The sequence below is a fragment of the Apteryx rowi genome, unplaced genomic scaffold (assembly GCF_003343035.1).
Source record: "Apteryx rowi isolate R43461 unplaced genomic scaffold, aptRow1 scaffold_131, whole genome shotgun sequence".
Classification (NCBI taxonomy): Eukaryota; Metazoa; Chordata; class Aves; order Apterygiformes; family Apterygidae; genus Apteryx; species Apteryx rowi.
This window is the reverse complement of record NW_020447542.1, coordinates 706,959-731,413: the sequence shown is the minus strand read 5'-3', so window position 1 is coordinate 731,413 and position 24,455 is coordinate 706,959. Positions and strand designations below refer to the sequence as shown.

Genomic DNA, 24,455 nt, shown 5'->3' with positions numbered 1-24,455 from the left:
ACAGACAATTCCATCTGAACATGAGGAAAAACTTTTTCACTGTGAGGGTGACAGAGCACTGGAACAGGTTGCCCCGAGAGGCTGTGGAGTCTCCTTCTCTGGAGATATTCAAAACCCGCCTGGACGCAATCCTGTGCAATGTGCTGTAGGTGACCCTGCTTGAGCAGGGGGGTTGGACTAGATGATCTCCAGAGGTCCCTTCCAACCTCAGCGATTCTGTGATTCTGTGATTTAGTAAAGTTAGTCCTTTAAAAATTTTAGATTTTAATGGAAGATATTAATTTTTCTGGGCAACTAAACTGCAGCAGCTCCACTGCTTCCACTGAAAGAGCCATTTCTTTCCAAAAATCACTGCATAACATCCACACCTATTCCAACTGATCAGAACAATAACCATCTCAGAAGAAAACCCTCAAGTACCACTCCGTCCACAATAAATTTGAAGGTAACATACAGTAATGCCATATCAAGTGATAAAGCATTATTTTTCAGTTAGGTTGGACTTACCATTTTTGCACCAAGATTCATTAAAGAAAGCCACAACACCACGGCTGAATGCTGTATTTACTTGGGTTCATATTTAAGTCAAAATCTTATGAAAAGTTGTTCAGTCTTTCAAATAATCCATGTAGTTAGTAATGTTTGAGTAAGTTCTAGCTGAGGAAATATTCCAGTTACACATTGCATAAGTCAGTACACTAAAAACTAGAAGTTCAGTAAAAATGGTGAAACAAGCTTAAATTTACAACTGAAGCAGTTTATATATAGTATTAACTTATAATACAAATAAACCTCTTAGTGTACCTGTTAACACATAAGAGTTCACAGACAAACGCAACACTTACTTTCACAGTTACTTGAAGTCATCTTAAATAAATTCCACTTAAAAACACTTTAATGGTAGCATTCCACACGTGTCACAAGCAATCCTTTTGTACTCAAAAATATGCATGACTGAGTGAGTATCTTTCTCTGCCCCCAAATGTACTGTTACAAAAAAAGCAAACTGGTCACCTTGAACATTTTAGAGTTCTAATTAGAACTACAGCTAAGAGTTTGAGGGGCTTGTGCAACCCAAGCTTGAGCCAACTAAAACAAAATTTCAGATTCAGGATTTTCTAAAGAATGCATGTCTTCTCTGTTAAAAATATTCCAGAAAAGTATCTACCCCACTTAGCAGAACTTGTTCTTATTTTAAAAATAGAGCTATAAAAGGACAGTCAGCACTAACTAGATCTGGAACAGCTCTGCTGTACAGGCCAAGCAAATACTCAAGTCAGAGCAGCCAACTGTCTACTGTGCAAGAAGTTGCAGGCTGGGAAGGATGAACAACTTTTAGTTGGCATGGTGCAACAAGACACCCTTCAGCCATTGTAAACTATGTACAAAAGTTATCAGGTGTTTTCCAAAGAAAGAGTAACTACCCCTTCTCAGTATCTGTACATGTCTGTAGGCATGTAAGCCTATTTTACAAACACCTACTGTAAAGCTTAGTGTTTTTTTCAGCTGCTCTTCAAGTCATTAGACTTGCTAAATCTGAAGCTGCATTTAACACCATTTTTGTGAAATTTTAGTAACAAGAGAAAGCTATAAGCAACTGTCATTAGGAGGGAGTAGTTATCACAACTGCTTCCTCTTGAAGAAAAGTGCAAATGTACTAAACTATCGTACATTCTTAGCTTTACCTAAAGTATGTAGTGGGAAAACATCAGAAAATCGATACTAGTACAATAAAAGTCATAGCCACAGATGATGGGATACATTTTCTTCTCCAGATGAGGTTCAGAGCCCTCGCCAGATAAACAGTCTTTTCAGCGTGGCAAAAAACTCCAAACACCACTGCTCACTTCTGCTGATTCTCCCTATTCATCTCTACCCCAGAAAGAAAAATGATGATGTGCAATTTTGATCTATTGGCTATGCTGTTCGTAACTCCTCTCCTGATGTGCAGGGCATAGGTTCTTCAATTGGCAGTGGCTGTGCAGCTGAAGAAGGGCCAGACGATTCTCTGCTAGGTGTGCGTACCAGACAGATAAGTTATCTGAACTGTGTGCACAGCAGAAAAGGGGACATCAGTAAGTCACTCCAACCTTCTCTAAGTTTAAACAGTGCTACCTCCATATTTCATGGGTTTGTGAATGAATTACCTTTAAAAATAGAGGCACTGGTTACAGTTCATCTAGAAGATACAGTAAGAATGAACAGAATCTAAATACAGAAAGTTTACATCACATTTTACCATTTGCCGTTCTGAGTTATAATTAGTTGTACACTGCTTTTACAACAGGTTATTTAATATTTTAAGGCTACTACCTTATTCTGGAAGCATGACCTCTACAAAGCTGGACTGATGTTACAYCACACTGCTTCTTTAGGAATTTTTTTTAAGCTTCATTTGACTTCCTGAGTCAAAACTTATATCTCTAATTTAATCTCTGAAGACAGATTATGTCCTTAAGCATACACAAAACACCTCAATATCAGTATATTCTGTCCATAAATAATTTAGCATGTACACACTTTAACAACTCTTCCCCCACCACACCAAACACACACTAGCCAATGTCACAGCCCACTAGCACTGCAACACTGTTCCCCATTATCAATTCCTCCTCAATAAATTTTGCTCCCTTTCCTTCTGGTAACAAACCGGGAAGCTAATAAACAAGGGGCAGAAGGAAATGGTATTCTTCTCTTGCAGCATATTCACATGTAATTTTCAATGCCAGCTTCAGGTGAATATATTTTTAAGATACTAAGAGTAGCACCATTTGTTTCTGACCAACAGCCAGAGTTGACTATTCTAAATAGCTTGAGATGAATTTTTAGAATGGTTTCTTGGGGAAGTATTTCTAAATCACTCAAATTTTCTGATATCAATTAGCTACTGTAACCATGTCATGATTATCAGATTAATTCCAATGCACATATTTATCAGGGAAGAATTGCAGCAACCTAATTTCACCAAAAAATTTCAAGGCACCCTTGTAACTAGACCATCGCATTACTTTTAAACATATCAAATTTCAAAAACACTGTAACAATTGCACAGATGTACTAAACCAATTATCAAATCTAGGATGAAAGGCTTATATTTTTCTGTAACCACCAAGTGAAACAGAGTCCCCTCTTCAGACAGCAGACCCATCTATAACATCCTAAATCGTGCAAACAAAACAAAGTAAAAAAATTAACTACAACCTTAAATTGCAGCTGCTGTGAAACTAAGCCACATCCAGGACACCAGCAGCCACAAGTTGCCTTGAAAGCCAGTCCAATCCTTCATAAAGTCCTGTACCGCTTCTGGCATCACAACCCTGAATATACCAACTCCGGCCACAGCAGAGTTTGTGCAGACTCAGCAGTTCTGTAATTTCTTCCACTGAAAGCGCACCTGCTACATCCTGCAGCAGAACCAGAAACACAAACTCAGTTATTCTTCTCTAGTATGTTTGAGACATTTTATTTTTAATTAATAGCTCAGATTGAGAATGGCTGCAAGTCATATACACACTTTTCAAACAGGAAAGCCAAATCAAACAGTTAAGAATCCACTATTTTTTAATCATAAAACAGAAATTGGTTGTTGAATCTTTATTTTACCAGCTGTAAACATAAGGAAAAATATCTACATTATATCCTTTCCACATTCCTGTATCTTACCTGTGACAGAGGATTCAGAAAATTTGAATTTGTTGCACAAACTAAAGACAAAAAAGTAACTGGGAGAGGAAAAAAAAAGCCACAAGTACCTGCTTATTGGCAAAGATCAACAGCAAGGCATCCCGCAATTCCTTCTCTATTAACAATTTTGCAAGTTCGCTGTGTGCTTCGCTGACCCTATCTCTATGACTGCTATCAACAACAAACACCACCGCTACGAAAGAAAAAGAAGTTTTAGACACTCAAATATAAACACTGGATTGTGTTAGCTTTCAACTAAAATTTCTTTTTTTCTAACATAGTCTTCTAAATGAAGTGTTTCAGCAGTGCACAGTTTCTACTTCAGGAGTAAGAGAAATGCCTTATGTACCTATCATTTTCAAAAAAACCTAGACTTCACCCTAAAAAGGAAAAAACTCTTAAGTTTTTGGCTTCATCTAACATAAAGGCTATGATACTTTAACTACTTACACAAGGTGAATCTGTTTTTAGATGCAAGTTAAATACCTCAGTTTAAACCATTTCCTGATCCATTTATGCTCAGACTCCCACACGACTCTATTCCAATTTCACTGAACTGGCTGTAAAACCTACAGCTTCAGCCCGATCAGCACAGTTCCCTGGCTGTGCTCATACATACTTAGGGGAGGACTACACAAGCCAGGGAAGACTGGGGACTCCTATTAATGAAGTGCTTGGCATAGCAGCAGTAGATTTTACTATCCATTATAGCAGGTAACCGAGATGCCCGAGAGACTGCAGAGTTAGGGAGGCAGAACTAGAGGACAGAATTTAAACTCATCAACTTTTACAATGTGTGTGTGCAGGGTGGGGAACCTTACTACAGGGATCTACCAAACCAGCTGATTAGACTTTGCCTCAGGCTTACAATTCTTCTCAAAGCAGGCATGATTCAATGTTGCTGATGTTTATAGGGAAGTTTTAAGAGGACAGAAATCCCAAATGCAATTTTTTAAAAATATAAAAAGATAGGAAAATATAAAATGTTAAAGTGCAGCAAAGGCTGAAATAACAAAAAAAATGGAATACTTCAACTAATGTTTGCCATTCTGAAGTATTCTAGGTAATTCTCAATGAATCCATGAAGAACCCCTTTCTAAACTGGAAAACAACCATGGAGCATTTACAGGAGCCCAGCACAAATTTCCAAGTCAGCATCATTCAGAACTATGTTTTCATAATAAAGTAATTTTACTAGTAAACTAGTCTATGACTAGATATTACACCACAATACCAACTCAGAAGTTTGTAGAAGTTTTAAGTTGCCAACTAGCGACTCCTAAAGGCTGATTATTTTCATTTCAAGTGCTATTTAAAGTTTATACCTGGCAAGTATTACTTATCACTACAGGAACTTCTGGAACACTGCACCTTGTCTGTTGTCAGCTAAAACCAATTTAACAGATTCTGATTTTATTTGGCTCCATGAACTGTCTGATGGATTTATAAAGAATGCACATTTATTCAGCAGACACTACAACCAACTGGCTTAAAATATCTCAGGCCACGAATCTAGCAGCTGTATGCTGCTTTACAGCAATGACTTTCTACAGTTATAAATGATTTCTAATAATAACGGGTTTAGATAAATTAGCAATAAACCATATTTTGTTTTTAAGCTTGTATTTTAAGATGAGCCAAAAAGATTTAAAGTTATATTAGTCTTACCTTGTGTATTGAGGTAATAATGCTTCCACAAGGGCCTCAATTTGTGCTTTCCTCCTACATCCCAAATAGTAAACTTCAGATTCTTATATTCTACTGTTTCAACATTAAAACCTAAGATAAAAATATTCAAGTTTTATAGTCTTATTCTCTATGAACATGAAATAATCAAATTCTACAGATAAATCAAATGCTCGGAAAATCATTACATTTAAGTCGTTGCTGCTAACCTATTGTTGGAATTGGCTGCATGAATTCATCTTGCTTTAACTTGAACAAAATAGTTGTCTTGCCAGCTCCATCCAATCCTAAAGTGACAACCCGAATCTCCATTTTTGGTCCAATATGGACCCTGTTGTCCTGGAAGAAACAGGATACACAAGATGAGAGCAAGTTTAAGAAATTCAACACCTGTTAAGATGCTCAACACCTCATCACTATTTGTAAAGTGATTAATTGTACRGATTCCAAAGGTCAAAGGCACCATCACCTGCCCATCATCACCAGCAATAACATAAGCCACAATATCCAATAATTTCTGTAGTGAATCTGTAACTTCTGCCCGAGTTATTACATATCTTTTACAAAAACATCCACTCTCATGCCAGTATGTCTGCACTTAACATAATTTCAGATTCTTGTATCATTCTTGGCCCAAATCCCATGACAAGCTGTTCACAGCAATTAGTGAGGACTCTGACCGGAGGATTCCCTGCTGGTTTTGGTGCTTTTCCACCAAGTTTTGTTGCACTATTAATGCCCACACCCACAGAATTATTTTTAGCAGGAAGCTCCATAGCTATGCCGCTTCACCTCAAGCTACTTCCAATCCTTTAGCACATTACAGAAACATTATCAGCACCAAGCAGTAACTTGAAATAGTGTTGAAAAAACAATAATATGTTTACGTGTCACTTGGTGGCAAGGAGAGAGAATCAGCTTTGTATTTGTAGTCTACTAATTTATCAAGCTACCAGGAGTACTGAATGCGCTGAGGCCAAAACGATCAAGTGGCATTACTAATGTATAGCAGCAAAGAATAAACCATAAAACAAATAGCATAAGCATATGTGTGTCCCAGAAACATATCTTTCAAGTACTTAGAAATGTTTTCATGATGAAATAGGGTTGAAATCAGAACCCTGCAGCATTACATTTGTTTTCTTGCAAGATCCAGAGGTTCTGGGTACCATTGTGCTGGGCAACACATAAAAACTCTGTGTTTACACCATACAGCTTTTTATTTCTTCTTGTGCTAGAAATACTATTTCTTGAGTGCAGAACACTACAACCTCTCCTGGTCCAAGATGAACGTGCAGCACCAGTGTGACTGTACATCTAAACATCTACATCATGTGACCTGAGACATATGTACAGGATCCATTTATACAGCCAGATGTATGCCATCATGATCTGACTCAACTCCATTCTCCCCTCTGTCATAGACCAAGTAGTAAGCTGCTAGAATAATCAATACAGCTTAACTCAGTGTCCTTACGCTATTGCAATATCCAAAGACATTCCTTGTAAAAAGACCTTGAGAAATGATAAGAAATGGGGGAAAATTGAAAAGGAAAAAAAGATGCAAATATAACAATGCAAAAGCAAATAACATCAAGATTGGAATAAGATTGGTGTTGGTAAGGGTTAGCAGTGTCCAAAATACTAGCTTTAACAGTGAGGGATCAGTCCTCTTTTCTGTCTCAGGTATAGCTTTCTCATCATTAACCCCCTCCCCAGTATGCACAGACAACTGTTTAGGATGAAAAATTGTTAATCATAGATACAACATCCTGTAGCCACTAGTCTCATTACAAACTATATCAAGAATTTGACCAGGACACAACAGCAATGTCTCTCTTCAAACAAAGATCACATTCCTAGCTGAGGAGCTATTTCTTTGCCAACAAGCTAAGTATATAAAGAAATCTCAACCTTATTTGGTTGAAGTTCTCATAGACACATATATAAAGAAGCATCTGTGGGAAACAATATCCTAACATTTGAAAAAGAAAGACTATTTTATACTAATGTATTTCTTGAAAGCCTTTAGCATATTTTCCTGGAGATGCCTCCAAATAATTTTTTATTCTTTTCAGTGCTTTATGCATGGCATTTCCCTTGGTTGTTTAGAAGAGGGAAACAGCACTATTTATGTTTTTCAGGCCAGTAGTCAAACMGTGTGGCTAAAACCTGTTCACTTTGAACAGCAGACAGGACTTTTCTTTCCCAGCCTTAAATCTGTAACTCCACAACCTTCACTGGATATAGATTTCTCATCTTCCTCTGATCTGGTACTGTTTGAAATGCTTTTCCTTTTTTATGATGGATGCAGCCTTTAGCACATTAGAGATCCTGAGAAAGACCTTTCAACAACAGAGCAAGAGTTTAGTTTTTGATCTGAAGATAAATCCCTTTTTACTGCTGCCTGAAATCTGATCTTGTTGCCAGAAGCAGACCCTTCAGGTACGACAAGCCTCACCGCATAACCTGAACAGCAGGCATCAGCATGACAGCGACCTGAAAGACCATTGTGTAGAAGAAAGCTTTAAGTTTCATATCAAAAGTAAGGGAACACAAAAAGTAAAAAAAAAGGGACTGAAGCCTTTTCAGCCTACTTTTTCATGACTACTGCTATTTTTGTGAAAAGTGACATTTGCTTTTGCACCTTTGAAACTTCAAATCTGGGCTTCACATGACTTGGTGAGAATCCCAGTCATCCCAGAGAGACAGGAGAGAACAAGAGATGCCCCATTTCTTTCCCAAGAATGCTGAAATGTGGAAAGACATTTGAAGACTGAGTTCCCCGAGCCAGGACCTATTTCAGATCTCCTACTGTAGCCAAGCTGGCTGCAATCATTCTCTTTCCAAACGCTCAGAAATTCCTGATCAAGGTTTTCTGAGTCAGATTAACAGCAGCCAGCCAGCCAGCCAGAGAGAGAGCGCGACACCACGCGCGCGCGAGAGAGAGCGCGCCCGACACAGACACAGCCAGCGCCCGACACAGAGGGAGGGCACTCCAACATGCTAGTCTCAGTCCTGTGAGATAGCACCAGTCAACTCCTTGAATATGCAGAATGTAATTCGTCTTCTGCAAAAGCTGTACATGCTGCTTCACATATGCAACATCACTTAGATTTAATCAAGCGTTTGCAGAGAGAGGTCTTCTCCACCCAATTATCTCTTGCCTCTGCCAAATGGGGGAAGGAGGGGCAGAGGTCAAAGCGTTGCATTTACAGATCTGTTGACTGAAAGCTTCATCTTCCTTCCTGAGGCAGATAAAGCAATTATTACATGGAAATTGAAACATAATGAAGTTACAAAATAAAGTATTTGGTAGAAATTGAATTTCTGATACCACGCTGCTGAAACACGTGCATTGCTAAAGTAAACTGCATGCTGAAAGACAAGATGCAGGCACTTCTAAGAACACTAATTACTCTGAGAACAGCAATTAATGATAAATCTGGAGAACAGTTGCACAATGGAAAACATATGCACCAATTCTGAATTACCTACTTTTCTGCAGAAGCAACAGAAACAAAAAAATTAAAATGATTTTTTGCCAGAAGGACATAGCGTGGAATCTCTTAACAGAAAGCCATACAGATGTTGATAGCAATGCTAATAATTAATACTGGAACAGAATCCACACGAAAGCATCCATTTCCTATATGAAAAGCTTCAACAGCAATAGTTAAATCCTCAGTTTCACCACAGTAACAATAAAACCTATCCTTCCTTCCCTCATTCAGAAGGAAACAATGCAAATGAATATACAAAGTATTTTTTGTTCTTCAGATTCTTGAATTTATGTACTCTGTTAGGTAGAAAATCACCATTACTGAAATCCAAATAATTTTGTCCCTTTTAAGGCATATGTGGTATTGAAATGATATTGAAGCAATAAAGTAAAACCTACTTAGATGAATGCTGTCCAAACTATCAATGACTATTAACCTACTACAATAATATAAATCACTATTTGATAAATTCAAAGAAATACATCTTGATTGTTATGAACTGGAACACACACTGGAGTTTTTGTTTTAAAAATAGGTGTGCAATATTCAAGAAATAATATGCATTCAGCAGAAGCAATGCTGTCCTTATTTTCCACACATTCTTGTCTTTTTTGTAAGTGGGAGGTTCCTGATCGGAGTTGAATGCACAGCAAAGGAGGGATGTTTCCAAAGAAAAAAAAAGTGTTTTTAAAATTCACAATGACTGTGTTGAATATTTAAAATAAAGTAGCTATGCTCCAAAGCTACCGATGTAGCTAACATTAAATGAATGCTGATTTCTCACACTGACTCCAGCAGAGTTATTTTGCTGCTCAAATGCCAGATGGCACTCATATGGTAAGACACTGGCTGTCACTGATGCCGAACTCTATATGTTTGCTGCAACAAATATGGTATCATAAAAGAGATATATTATTCTTGCTTTCTTTTAAATTACATTTGGAACTTTATAAAATGATAGGTATGTTTTCACAAGATTAAGAATACCTTTGTAAAAGTGACAGGTATACTAGCATCCAGCTGTATGTGATCTGCAAGCTCTGTAAATTGCTGCTGCTGTTTTTGTAATGTCTCTAGTAGTCTTGTAATTTCCTGTTTGGCCAACACTACTCTGCAGTCATCCTAAACAGACAAAAAACAGAAGTATCCCCTCCCATCAGTAACTTACTTAATACAACCAAAACAAATATGATGGCTGGAAATAAAGCATTTTAAATATTCTGGTTAAAGAAAATTAAAATTTACAAAAAATGCTATTTAAATCATAAATGTGATTCTTCCTTAATACTAGCAAATACTAAAAAGTTCTGCCATTTTTAAAAAGTTATTCTTTGACCTCTCTTAGTCCTCTAGAAATAAGAATATAAATTATACTACAGAGTAATGAAGTACATAAGTAATATTTATATCGTTCATAACATTCATACATCATCCCAGCAGCTAGAATACAACAGCACTTTGCAGCATACAGCAACATACTTAACACAAAAGGAAGATTAACATCCAGCACTAATGATGGCAATGTCAAATAGTGCCGGTTAAACATACATTTGACTATAACCAGACACTAGCACTAAATAAATTTGAAAAACTTTAATACAGTAATAATTTGTCATATTCAATTTACTGTTTGCTGCATATGCCATTTACTTTTTGCTGTCATCAAGCTAAGTGAATAACTGATCAGCCTGGTACTATCAAATAGCCACTTTCTTCACATGTTTAATAAAATATTAAACTATCCAGACTGCAAGGCCTCCAGAAAGTTATTTAGCCTGAACACATTCTTCTTGATCAGTTTCACATAACAACTATCTTCAAACCCTCATACTGGTAATAGCAACTGTAAAATCCCTCCCATAAATACTGTAGTTTTTTTGCTTCAGTTTCATCTCTCTTTCTTCCCACCCACCCCATGAATAACCAGCCATTATTCCAGGGTATACAACCATGCTGCAGCCACAGCATTTCCAGGAATGGGAGGACTTGGTGCTGTTGTTCTGGTTATGTCATTCATTTATAACAAATACTTCATGTTGTATCATTATTGTTTTAACATTATGAAGGAAACAAGAATGCAGAGCACCATCCATTTTTTTAGTTTATAGCCTAAACTTACAGTCCCCCATCTCCTGCCCCATGTTACAGCTTGCCAGCCTACCTGCTGTAAAGTCTTTTCACAGTGAAGGCAAGCTGTTGAAACCTGTGACAACAGGATGGTCATGTCTTCTTGCTGTTGTCTCAGCCAAATCAACTTCTCTCTTACATGAGCGTCAACAACACTTAGAGCCATTTCCTCCTGACGACAAAGGGTTTCATGAAGATCAGAAAAATAGGCTCGGACACAGGAGCGAGCATTCTCGGCAGTCCCTGGTACCTACAGCATTACAGCCATGAGATCAAGAGGAAATCTGATTAAGGACGAGAGCTGATCCCAGAAGTGCAATATTTTGCATTTTATTCCAACTTCTAACTTATATTCACATCTGGCTGGCTAGTTCACATTTCAGGTTTCAGTCACACAGGGTGTCTTATCAGTCCCAAGACCAAGATCCTCCAAGAAGTTACTCCGATAAACAAGTAGTTTAGTCATATATATGAGTGAGTGTACACAYACACACACACTTGACAAGAAAATCACTACTGACCAAGACAAAAAAAACCTCAGTAGTATCATAACTCAGTACCTGAGGACAGATGGACAATCTGTCACGGTACTTCATTATTATATTTGCAGTTATATAACTCTCTATTGCATCTCTGTTTTCACACAGACAAAAAACACTGTGGGGGACTACAAGTTCCCCTTCTATCTGCTGTCTTAAGCCTCAATATTGAGAAGTGTCAAGTATGTTCACATCCCATTGACTTTGTAAAGATAACTTAAGGTTTGTCTTACAAAATATATATATAATTCTCAAAGAACTTCCTTAAAATGACACACATTGTAGTCATATATGTTATAATTTACTGCTCTGGAAAGCAGTTTTTGTAATGTCTCTAGTAGTCTTGTAATTTCCTGTTTGGCCAATACTACTCTGTGGTTTGTAACAAACTTAAAACAAAACAAGCTACAAAAACAAATATACAATGTTGCAGGAAAGAAAAAAAAGCATACATGTTCTGTATGGGCCATTCCAACTCCATCTTCAACTATTTGTTCTCCTCCTTCTATTTGCTGAACAATTCCAACTAATTTTCTGGAATAATCTGAGATTTCTTCTGTGAAAGTTCTTATACAGTGGGCCATGTCTAAAATGGATGCACGAATCTGGTTCGCTTCTGGTTCCAAAACAGAATGCTATTAATTGAAAGTAACATATCAAAGCTCAAGCAAAAACATCTTCCTTAATCATCCCATCTTACTACATATATTTAAGGGGAGGGAAAGGCAAGTAAGAATTTAAAAACAATTTGAAAATTAAAATGCAAGAATTAGATTATGTTGAGATTAAGATAGCAATCTAGCAATTACACAAGTAAACATGCAAATTTGCCTATTTTCCATAATCAGATCTAAAAAACAAAGAGGTGGTTGGACTGTACTAGGTTGGGCAAATTTAATATTTGCCTGATGAATAAAAATTATCAGAACTGGTGACACAGCACAGTGAAGTTCAGAACTGCATCAGATAAAGGGTCTTTCCATCTTCATGTATAAATAACCATTCTGTGGTCTTAGAAAGATTTTTTTTTCCCCCTGTATTTTTACCATAGCAGTTATCTGAAATGAAGGAAAAAGGAATGAACAGTATGAAGATACTTCCATAAAGATGTATCAAACATCTACCCCCTTTCACAACAATCTTCTGCACTTAAATTGGATAAATATCATTTATGTAAGCTACCCCATGGCACAACAATAAACAGATCCTTAGCAGTACCTTATGACCTTGATGCTTCCCATATTCTTTGCAGACGCAACACATAAGGGGACTGGCCTGACAGCCCTCTTCTAAACAGACAAACTCAATAGCATGCACTTGGTGCTGGGAGCACATGGTCTTCTCGTGAGGCTTGTCAGCAAGGGGCACGCGCCTGTGTTTCGCTAGCGTCTTGGTAGAGTGAGTAAGCTGGGAACAGTCTGCACACAGGTGAGTGGCACAGACAGTGCAATAAACAGATGCAACGTGGGCTTCGTCTTCATCACAACGGATGATACACTAACAACAACAAAAAAGGGACGAAACTGGAGTGATTATCCAATTCCAGTAACTGGGAAAGAGTCAGAAAAGTTATCACCAATATAAACCTAAAAAGTAGTCTTTTCTTAAAAGTTACATGCTAATAAACATTTATAATGCTTCCAAAGCTTGCTTTTAAATTTTCATCAAATTCCTAAAAAAATAAAAATTTGTTTGCTTTACGGTAAACTTCAGTGGATTGTTCCAGAGGTGTCCAGAGATTCCACAAATCCAAATTTTGTTTTTTTAAGTTTTTTTTTTTTAAAGGTTTGAAAGGTTTGAAAGCTAGAATAATTCAGGCTCCAGACACTACCTCTAATATATGTATTATAGAAAAAAAATAATTGCAAAACTACAGACAGGCAAAACATCCATAGACAAATATGCCCTTAAGACAACCATCTACTCCTAGAATGGCAATCACAATACTTTTTGCATAGTACTTGTCAGTACTGAAATGATTAAAGCAGCTAGCATTAATAATGAAGTACTTCCTATCACACGATATAGTCATATCAAATGACTACAGAAAAGCAACACTTGGGAAAAAGAGTTACTTTCAAATGTTTACAAAGAACTTCTAAAAAGCTTTAGAAACTCTAAAATTACTACGGCTAAAATATTCAAATGAGTAACACCTTCTGGAAAAGTTTAAAAGCCTAAAAAAGGGGAAAAAGTATACATTCTGGGAAATGATTTTTTCTACTCTGTTTTAGTCACAGCGGATTAGAATTTAATAGAATTCAATAATGAAGCAAGTAATTAAAATGTTAAACACTTGAGACTGAAAATAAAACATCTTCATTAATAAGATAACTTTATATTTGATATGGAACTGGCTTTCATTTTTGTTAAGCTAAAACAGAATCTTCCCATCTAAATATACATTTTAAGCAAAGTAATCAACTTTTTGTTTTAATTAGTACCTCTCCAGATAGGCCAATAGCTTCTTCTGCTGTCCCACACTGCCCAGCAGGTCCATTCTGCAGTCGTTCCAACAGCTCCAGCAAAGCAAAGTTCTTTTTCAAGCCCCAGACACCAGAATCTCCTATTTTTAAGGAAGAATTAGATTAAGGGGGAGAAGAAGATAAAAATCCCAAGCAAATACTGTCACAAGAAGCTCCACAAACCACAGGTAAGATTCTGACAATCTAATACCTAATGAGAGAAAACTGGAGCAAGATATAATTACCATTCTCTCTTAGAAGTTCACACTACTTTTCCATCCTCTTCCTTATTTCCACCATGGAACTATTTAATATTTACACAGGTTTCCCCTACTAAAGAGCTATCATGATTATTCACAAGTTTACCCCCCACCCCAAAAAAAAGCAAAGCCACTTGTAGAATAATCTGCAATAACTAACAACATCCTACTAGAGACTACAAGGAATGTGCAAAATATGTATGTCAATCTTTAATATATTTTGCAAACCTACATACAGTGAACATTTCTACCGCGCCAACAGAAGCTGCGAAGAACGCACTGGCAAACTTGCATTCCCTTAAACACAAGATGCAACACCTGTTGCAGATCCCAGCCTAGTAAAAACCTGAATAAAAATAACATTCAGAAAGGGGGACCCACATACAATACTACTACATATAGCAAAAAAGAAATCTCATACTCCTTAGAGGAAAGCAGTAGTCCATGTCTATTCCTGCATCATCCTCGTTTTGTAGAGGTTAACTTCCAGGCACATGAAGCAACACGATGAGAAGCAAAAAAAATGGAATTACATATCAATGATTGCTGCTAAATGCTATGGACATAGGTTGTTTAGTATACGTACAAGAACCCTAATGACTGCTTTTCCAAGAAGATATCATCCCTTGATTTTTTTCAACATCATTACCATAAATTTAAAGACATTTTCTCTGTTGCAGGGTAAAGGTGCCTCAAAAATAATTATCTTTGAGCATTGGCTCATTAGTTTTTAATCATTCTCTTAGCATCTGTACAGAAAATATCTAGGACCTCTCTCTCAGGGTGCGTGTTTTATAAAGAAAAGTGGCTATATGTATATGTAGTATGTTGACCAGATATTCCTCAAATGGGGCAGGTCTGCCATCTTCAAGGATGGAGTATACAGAATTTGATGTTCTCCTGAATTTAAAAGATCTAGAGAGTTAGGCTGACTACCACTGCTAAATCACAAATAAGTAGTTTTGGAAATAAAGAATGATAAATTATAGCTGAACAACCTCAGAATATGGAAGATGTGTTTTTACGGAGCTTAGTGTTGAATTCACCATGAGTTTCCAGAATGAGTGTCACTTAACTCAGGGGCAGGTCAACTTTTGAAGTTGTTTACTGTCCAAATAATACCCTTATCTCTGCATATTTTGGAGCCACTTTAAGTCCTAATTAACAGCAGCAAGGCTATTCATATACAGCATCAACACATGCCAATCCTGGTACAGGATATAATTACTTGTTAATGACTCCTAATTTGCAACGGACATGGAACAAAACACATATGCTCTTCCTCCAGCCTCAACACTATGATCAACTCTAAAGACTTTTTGTGCTGTTGCCATAGGGATTCTATTACAACCAGTTCACCAAAATTAATAGAACAGGGATATACAAACCAATCCACACTAGATGTCCAAGCATCGTTTTTCTATCAGTTATCACAGTTAACCCATAAATGCCTATGATTTTTTGTAACAAGTTACTTTCCATGGCTCTTGAAACCACATCTGAGAAGACAAGCTCAAGAAACTAATTATATCCAAAATTACTTGTATATTCTAGTTTATCCCAATGGAATTTATTATTTATTATTCCAAGCTTCATCTAAATGCTTGGATAAAGCATTTCTTTTGTGCACTAAGAGGAAGGCAAGACATGAAGGACCTCAGTTTTGCATTTCATTCATCTCTTTGTAAGATACTAACCAAAGTGTACATTACACTGAACTTCAGGAAGGGAAATAAGGTGTTGAATGTCAGAAGGCCCGACATTAACAATACTACCAGTAGTGCCTGGGGTAGTGACCTATGTACATAGTTTGCTAAGAAGCTACACAAAAGTATCTTTTTGCATTTAAATAGAATCTGTATCACCTGAAGTTGATGATTAATATATTTTACTATTGAACTTTTGACCTGTCTTCATGAGACAAGATAAGGGAGCTGCAGTTACCTGTTAGTGTTTAGTACAACACTATCTGGATAAAACTGCATATGCATACTGCCTCTGTGATTCAGATATTTGTTTCATACTTCATGTGAACATACCAATCTAAGAACAAGAGCCAAGCCTTTAATACATTTCTGCTATTCAGTAAAGCCAATGGAGGGAAAAAAAAAACAAAACACCCCCCACACCACAATAGTGTGTTATTAAACTCAAGTAACTGCTTTATTCAATTTATGTTTTGCTTCAAGCATGAACTGGAAAACTCGTAATTTTAGAAAACAATGACAGATACAGAAAAAGGTTGAGCTGTCCCTCATACTCCAGGCAGAAAAGACTAGCAGAACAAAAACTGAAGCCAGAGGTAGGTTCCAAAGGATCTCTAAAAACTCTTGACATTTTTAGATCACGGATCTGGTGTCTGACAGGAATCAGAATCGGACATGAACTCACAGAAACTATATCCCACATGTTTTCCCCAAAAGAAAGATCAGGCTGTAGTATATATTCTCCCTTGAATCAGCTGGTTCTCCCAAGTGTTGTTTCACATCTCCTGCAGTATATGGTCCAATAGTGGCCTGATAGCCATAAGTCCTCTGCATCATTCTGAAATTCAGATGTCATCTCACCAGTCGCATACAGATCTTAAGTCTTTCTTCAGTGCCAAGATTTGTCAAACACCATAGATTTCGATACATTGTAACAGTGAAAGTGCCGTCCCAAAGGAAGAGCCAGGCACCATTTACTATGAGTAGCAGGCCGTTATGAGAACCAGAAAAACAGAAGTATCCACTTTTTCACCCCAAACATTTATGTTTCGGCAGTCCTCAGCTTGGTACATACAGCATTTTCATGGTTCTAAGGAAATGGCTCTTCAGCTCCCACAGGAGTCTGGATTTGCAGCACACAGAGAGGTATCCTGCTAAAAAAGGGTCTTTGTATAATTACAGATACTCCTCAGATATATTCACTACTTAAAAGGCAAAGCTTTTGAGAGTTAAATATAATATTGTTTGCAAGGAAGGGTTCACAAAAGCCAGCAACCACAAGTTTTCTTATCTTCAACTTCAGTCTGTTAAGAATTTTTCTCTTTTATTTCCTGAGCTATGAAACAAGAAGAGAGAGAGACTGGCTTTCAATCTTAAGACTTTAAAGCTAGTTTGAAATATACACAAGTGCTTTTACTACATGCCAACATTTTTCTTGCTGTACTGTTTCAAAGAGTGAAGCTGCACTACATTGCTATGTATAGTTGCGTGAAAGATCTCTATGGATCACCCTAATGCCAGTTGTCTTGCTGACAAGCAGAAGAACACGTAGTCCCATGAGATGCATACCATAGCTGGTCATCGTGAGGGCAACAGTGCTATGGCACTTCTGAAGAGAGATGTAAACTGGAATCAACAGATTCACACTGTGTACCATGTTGTTTTGTGTAGTTTGCAGTCTTCATATAGACAATTTTCTTTGAGATATTTTTCATAGTTCAAACCACTGCCTCCATTATTCTACTTTGAATTTTGTCAGTGAGAAGTTATTTGCCTCCTACATAAGAAAGAGGCAGAGTTCAGAGAATAGAAAAGTAGATGGATACTCTCTTCCTACAGCTATAAATGGTAGCATAGATTAACTGTTCTTCCCTCCAACACCCTCAATTTGTATACAGCAACACTATGTTAAAAGGAGAAAAAAAAATGGACGGAGGAGGAGGAGGAGGAGCAGGAGGGGAATGCTTACCAAAAGGACATTTTAGCAAACCTCTCCCTGGAAATTGCCCTACCAGGTATTGGCTGGTAACTTTGAAGCTAGGTTCACAGCAAGGGCACGGCTGTGCTCTTTTCAGCTCTCAGTTCTACAGTGGAAGCTTTCTCTGGTAGAGATTGCACTACCGACACCCAATACAGGCTCAGTGCACACCATGAACAAGTATGCCTTTAACACAGATCTTGAAGTTTCCAGAAATTATGTTCTCGTCTTTCACAATTTCATAGTTAGCGCTGCACAGTCTTCTGCCTGTATATATTCTGACTTCAGAGCGTAGTGTTTGTGGGGGTTTTTTTGTTTGTTTTTTAAAAGCTCTAGCATTCCTAGCAGGATCAGTACTCCTTATGTCACAGAGGAAGGAAGTCACCTCTCATTGCAAGTTGAATAAATACAGGATACAATATCCGTTTTTGGAATTTAATGATGTTTTAACAGTTTGTAAATGGGACTTGAATTTCCCAACACTGCATCTAGATGAGTGACACTAACTCCCAGGGAGCAAAGTGCAGAAAATAGACGAGACAGCTCCCCTCTACAGCATTCAGAACAGCACCAGCCCATAGTAGAATGACCATGCACAAGCTTCAGGTACTACAGTATGCAATATAAGCACATTAACAATGCACCAATATAATGCCTACTGATACTACTTACTTGGACCTCATAGGTATGCAGATAGCTGTTAATAACAGTATATATATATTGACATATGACAAAATGATGAATTTCCTTGTGAAACAGATCTATAACAAACTCCCTTAGTCTTTAACCAAACACTAGATAAAATGAAGAGAAAGAAGCTGTTCAGTCATTACAGAATTTCTTACAGAATTATTTTCTTTCAAAGGTTTTAACATTTATGAAAAAAATAGAATAGCCTTAATAAGAAGTCTTCCCCTCAGTTTATATAATAATATCCAATTTGAACCATGCTAATTCTTCTCCTGTTCCATGCTTAGCACAGAGAGAAAGTCAAGCCAGAAAAGTCAAAGCAAAACTGATTTGCAGAAATTTAACCAGCAGAAAGATACGTTTATTCTACAGTTCTTAACTTAAAGCTGTCAGGAAAAACAGTTACACTGGTTTTACATTCTTTCATTATCTTTTTATTATATATGCAGAGATGTGTTAATACATATTACAGATCATCTGCACACTGTCAATCTTTGGCACAGATGGAAAAACAGGCAAAGCTTACATGAATACTTCTCACTTACTGATCTGCTAAAATATAATTTTTAATCAATAAGCACCCTACGATACATGCATTGTCATATAGTCATATTTCATTTCACTGGTATCTACCATAAAGTTTATGTATTTGAGAAACAGCCACTTTGCTTCTTTTCACACTGAAAGCATTATAAAATTGCATCCTCAAAATGCATACTTTCAACTAGCTGACCAGGTATCTATTTTATATTAAAAAAATATTGAAAGATAAGGTGTGTAAATAGATTTGTTTAAACTCTGTAGACTTAAGTTCAAATTCTGCTTAGGTCTTAAATATAAAAGAGCCTAGTGATCTCACCCTTGTGCCCAAAGGGAATGTTTGTCCCCAGTACAAAACCACTACACAATCTGACTGTCTCTTCTCAAAAGAAGATTAAGACACAAATAGCAGGAAGTATGTCAGCCAGGAATGAGACAGTGACAGAGCTGTGTGAAGTTATTAAGATCAGCTGCATCCAGCAATATGTCATTTTCAAAAGCATGAAGCTTGTCTGGGAAAAGATTACAAATAACATAACCTAAGGAATAAAAGCACAACTTGTGTCTAAACAACTGAACAAAGCAGAGATAACAAAGTTATAGCCACATCTTCTTGCACAATGTTTTGAAATTTTATCTTAGCACTATCAAAAGAACACATAAAATAAACAATATCAATGAGATGCGTTCCATGAAGGATGCCAAAACTTGCAGATGCCAATTGAACAAGTTCTAATGATAATAACCAGGTAGAGAGTAGTTTCAGCTTTATAATGTGATGCTGGCGGGGAGGGGAACCACTGTTTAAGGCTGCCTTAGAAGAGCTGCTCTGCTGAAGCGAAAAGCCCGAGTTTCCAAAGCTGCTACATGTAGCATATCCTTCTCTATGTGCTCCCTGGTCTATGTATTTTGAAAGAAACTAACCCCCTGCAGGAAGGGGAGAAGGGAAACCTGGTAACAAGAGATGATTCATTCTCTTCTCCCAAATCAGAATACTTCAAGGAAAGAGATTTACAAGAGGAATCTCTCCTTCTGAAGAGACCATTTCACAGAAATTCCCTAAATATACTAAGACAACATCGTACAGAATTTATGGCTTCAAAAGTTTGAAAATTCCCAATTCAAAAAAGCTTTCCCATTACATCTTTTTTACTAAAGAATATTAATCTAGTTAAAGATAACCATTAGATAACTCACATACCTTCAACATGTACACATCCATTTAAAGTTTTCCATCAGAAGATTAGTCACAAGCAACTTCAGTAAAGAACTCTCCAAAATTTACGTTTAGTCTACTCTGCAAAGTAAAATTGCTTGGACTTAGGCTTTAGTCCTGCCTATCCCTTAGGAAACATTTTCTCTCAAAGCAAGATTTTGAGCTATTAGAATTTTCTGCTAAACTAGTTAACAAAGCATCGTCAATTTTCACTTGCAGGTCCCATATTTCCAGAAGTCCTGATTGATGAAGTATTTCTTTGCCCTGCCTTCCCAGTTATGCATGTATAGAAGAGACAGGCCAGCAAATGTAAAGCAAGTGCACATTTTAGAAGGGAGAAGAGACAGTTTTCATATAGACCCCCCGAGTATACCTTTTGGAAAGTTCCCAAGATTCCTTCTGAAAAGCTGGACGCATCTAGTATTAAGTGATTTAATGGAAGGAGCAAAGGAAAAGAAGCAAGTTTACCTGCCAAGTTGTATAGATTAAGTAACCAACTAGAAGCAGCCTACAAAAGAATTTATTGTTATTGCTTAAGAAATTTTGTTCAACCCAGGTAGCTTTATGTCCTAATTATACAGCTTTTCTTTCAACAGAATATTCTCTTGACAGTAACCTTATAATCTAGATTTAGATATTAAGCAGCTGCCTGAGACCACCTCACTAAAAGACAGAACAGCAATTGCAAGAATGGGGGAAAGGGAGCTCATTTCCTCACAGGCTGACATTCAAACAGGGTGAGGGAGAATCCTTGTAAAATGCCCCAGAACTGCCAGGCCTTCTGCCCAGCTCCATTCCTGAGCCAAACAGAGCTGCAATCTCAGCAGACTTCAACAACAACTATTAGGTGATAAAAAGATAACAAACACACAGACTTAAACAACAAGGGGCCATAACAAGACATACTCACAGAACACCCCATTTTTACATGCTGGAAACAATACTGTTTAAGACACTTCTTACATGGACCTGGTGAGACTTGCAGTGGCTATGACCCCCTCTTGGCCCAAATGACCAAGCAGAACATTTTTATTCACAGAAGYATTTTTACCTTCAAGCTATTGTGCTAGTTTTCCACTTAACAGTTTTGAGCAACCAGTTCTAGAACTAGCCTGTAGGTCTAGAATCTGAGACAAAATCTGAAGCTTTTCTTTTCTCCTCCACTCCTTATCAGGCCTTACCCTACTTTAATAACATTCCACTTCCTTCTCCATCAGAAGCACCTCAGTATAAGATGAAGAAATTTTTCAAGTTTCAATAAAGCTTTGATTTTGTTAAACCTGTAAGTCATAAAAAGTGACTATCGTATACTTTCAGATGGCTGGTGTAAAAGAATGCATAATAAAAAATGAAATGACAAGTTCCCTACTACAGTAAAAATGTCTGCTTTTAGTTGATAAGGTATAAGCAGTGGTCCTACATAGAAGAGTTGCACAACAGCAGCAGGATTGAGCCCCTTCTAAAAGCACATTTCAAGAAATCTCTTGCAGCTGAACAATCATAGCTAAAATGCAAAACAACTGTTACTGTTCTGGCCACATTTTTAGATCAGCAATCATTCATTTGACATTCATACTATCTCCTTCCCCCTGCAAATGCTCTTTTCATACAAGACCAATATTTCTTTTTCTGACTTCAGTTTCCATGAAAGCATGCCAGTGACTGTCCTAATATTATTCTCAGTTTGGTCTACACTTTAACAGATTCTCTTTTCTACACAAAGCAAATGCTTATTCAAGCTAATCTAGTATTTGAACATTTCTTTCATGGATTTACTGCATAAGATATTTCCCTCTCTGAGAACTCTCTTCCAACATTTTTTTCCTGTGCTATTCAAAGCTAGTGCAACCAATTCTGTTAACAAGTTCTCCTTAGCACAAATTCTTCTGATAAGTGTTTTCTCTGTCACCATATGTTGGCAATTTCTAGGCAATTTCCTTTCTGAAGGAATTATAAGTATGTGTCATCTGTTGCCTAGAACAAACTCCCACTCACGGATAAAAGCTGCATCTTATTCTTTCAAATATTCTCTGGAGACACTTCGACTGTAATGAAATTCCTGTTGATAGCTTGCCACTATCAGTCAGTTATTTCATATATAGAGCTATTTTACAAATTAAAAACATATTTGTTATCATTGGCCCCTCCCTTTCTAACAATTCATCATTAATCCAGACCAATCTACTTCAATAAAGAAACTACTAATTGCATGGTTTGTTTAGCATTTAGGACAACAGGAATCCAAGAGCCATTCAGGAACCCTCCAACACTAATTTAAAATAGACTAGTCACTTTGTAAATATAAGTTTACAAGACTTTAAGGTATAAAGCTTGCAGGCCCAGGTTCCAGGAAGAAATAAAAACTTACGACTTTTTTTTAAACATATCTATTTTACTAACATTTAACAGTGTTATGAGCTTCTCTGAATCAAATGAACATTCCACATTCATTACTTGAAATATTAGTTATTAGTGAAATGTAACATTAAGAAGGACTATTGCACAAAAACAACCCATTTAGCACACCCATATCATTGGTTCCTGCACACTATACACCTATACCATCCACCATTCACTTCCCTTTTTCTCTACTTCCCCCCTTTTCATGGATTTTGAACAAAATCAAAAGGTACGAATTATAAAGGCTCTGATAGCATACAATGTAGTCTGCTGGCCCACAAACAGGAATAAACTTTTGCACATTTTTTCCCTATAACTTCAGAGTCTTCTATCTATCCTTGGCTGATTTATTTATTTATTTTTTTTTTGAGTTTTAGAATTACATTCTCTTACCTAGTTCAGTAACTTGTCGATCAAAAGGACAACGAACTGCTCTACCATGAAGGGGAAGCCGGGTAAGACAGTCATGGCAGACAGTATGGCCACACAAAAGCAGCCGGGGAACTTTGTCACCTTGCAAAGAAAATACATCTTCACAGACTCCACACTCAAGAACCTATAATTTAATAAGAGATTGTATTTGTTTCCAAGTTGACAAAAAAGCCAAACTTCACATAAGAAGCCATGTAACACCATGTAACATATTTTATGAAAGTTCCTGCAACCACAGCACACAGGTGTGCAGTTTTTTGTTTACACAAATACTGATCCATTAAACAACAGCAACAACAAAATAGAAGAGAACAGAACATTTCAACTCTTTGGAATGCCACCTCATCAGCATTAGTTTTTGCACACTTCAACTAATGCACAGCCACAGGAACAATTCACTGGGCACCCAGCACAAATGAGTAAGCAGAAGTTTGCTAGAAGGAAATGGAGGAAAAGACCCTTCCAAAGTAGACAGGCAGCTGGTGGAGAAAACTTCTTTTCACAGCTGATCTACATAAAAAGGTCAGTCACATCAAATTAGCATTGATGAGGCTACAAACCCAGGAGGAAGGTGGCAGGAACATCTTAACTCGTTAATGTAAAAGTAAGAGCGCTCATCCCTTACAAAAGCGACCACCCGCAGGACAGCTGTGCCCGTGCGCAGCCCTACCCGCGAGCCGCCCCAAAGCCCTCCCGGGGCCCCCGGGGAAGCCAGGCGTTACTCGCGCCCGCTTACAAAGCTCCCCGTTCCGAGGCGGCCGTCCGGCCGCCCCCTCCGCCGCAAGGCCCGCGGGGGCGCGGCGCTGCCCTGCCCGGGGCCCCGCCGCCTCAGGCAGCGGCCCCGGAGCCCCTGCGCTCTCCCTTCTCTCGCCAGGGGCGGCGGCGACGGCGGCAGCGGCGGACGGGACGGAGAAGGCGGCCCTCCTCACCTTCACGGCAGCGCCAACCGGCCCTCGGCTGCAGCCGCCGGGCCCCCGGCCGCCGTCCAGCCCAGCGCCGGCTCCGACCTTGTTTACACCCAGCGCCGCCATCTTGGGGAGGGCGGAGCCACGCGGCCACCGGCAGGAAGGGGGCGGTGGGAACCCGCACCGCCCCTCAGGCACCGCCCCGGCAGTGGGCAGGGCGCATGCGCTCCCCCCTCCGGGTCTGCGACCGGCTCCGGGGCCTCGCATCAGAGAACTACCGTTCCCATCGTGCCGCGCGGCACAGACCCCGCCCAGCGCTTCTCG

The 24,455-nt window shown here is 38.1% G+C and overlaps 1 protein-coding gene across 5 annotated transcripts; it reads right to left on the bottom strand.

Annotated features, from left to right (window-relative positions):
* Positions 1 to 343: 343 nt before the first annotated feature.
* TRIM23 (tripartite motif containing 23) lies at positions 344 to 24,336 on the bottom strand. Of its 5 annotated transcripts, none has more exons than XM_026056402.1 (12): positions 24,156 to 24,336; positions 23,188 to 23,350; positions 13,984 to 14,105; positions 12,758 to 13,036; positions 11,992 to 12,174; positions 11,035 to 11,250; positions 9,861 to 9,995; positions 5,580 to 5,709; positions 5,353 to 5,463; positions 3,753 to 3,877; positions 3,202 to 3,404; positions 344 to 2,147 (listed from the first exon to the last, which is right to left on the bottom strand). In XM_026056402.1, the coding sequence occupies exons 1-11, from the start codon at positions 24,255 to 24,257 to the stop codon at positions 3,225 to 3,227; spliced, it is 1,746 nt and encodes a 581-aa protein (XP_025912187.1). In that variant the 5' UTR covers positions 24,258 to 24,336; the 3' UTR covers positions 344 to 2,147; positions 3,202 to 3,224. The 5 variants fall into 5 exon arrangements, with proteins under 5 accessions (XP_025912187.1, XP_025912188.1, XP_025912186.1 ...); XM_026056403.1 differs by having other exon boundaries at positions 344 to 2,046; XM_026056401.1 differs by having other exon boundaries at positions 344 to 3,404; positions 24,156 to 24,335.
* Between the last annotated feature and the right edge of the window lie 119 nt (positions 24,337 to 24,455).

Bases quoted from the DNA above. Each gene is read 5' to 3' on its own strand.
- TRIM23 (XM_026056402.1), bottom strand. From the start codon at position 24,257: ATGGCGGCGCTGGGTGTAAACAAGGTCGGAGCCGGCGCTGGGCTGGAC. The intron at 13,037-13,983 runs GTACTAATTAAA...TGTTGTTGTTAG, and splicing joins CTATTGGCCTATCTGGAGAG to TGTATCATCCGTTGTGATGA. The intron at 5,710-9,860 runs GTATTCTTAATC...TGTTTCTTCCAG, and splicing joins TACCTGTCACTTTTACAAAG to GACAACAGGGTCCATATTGG.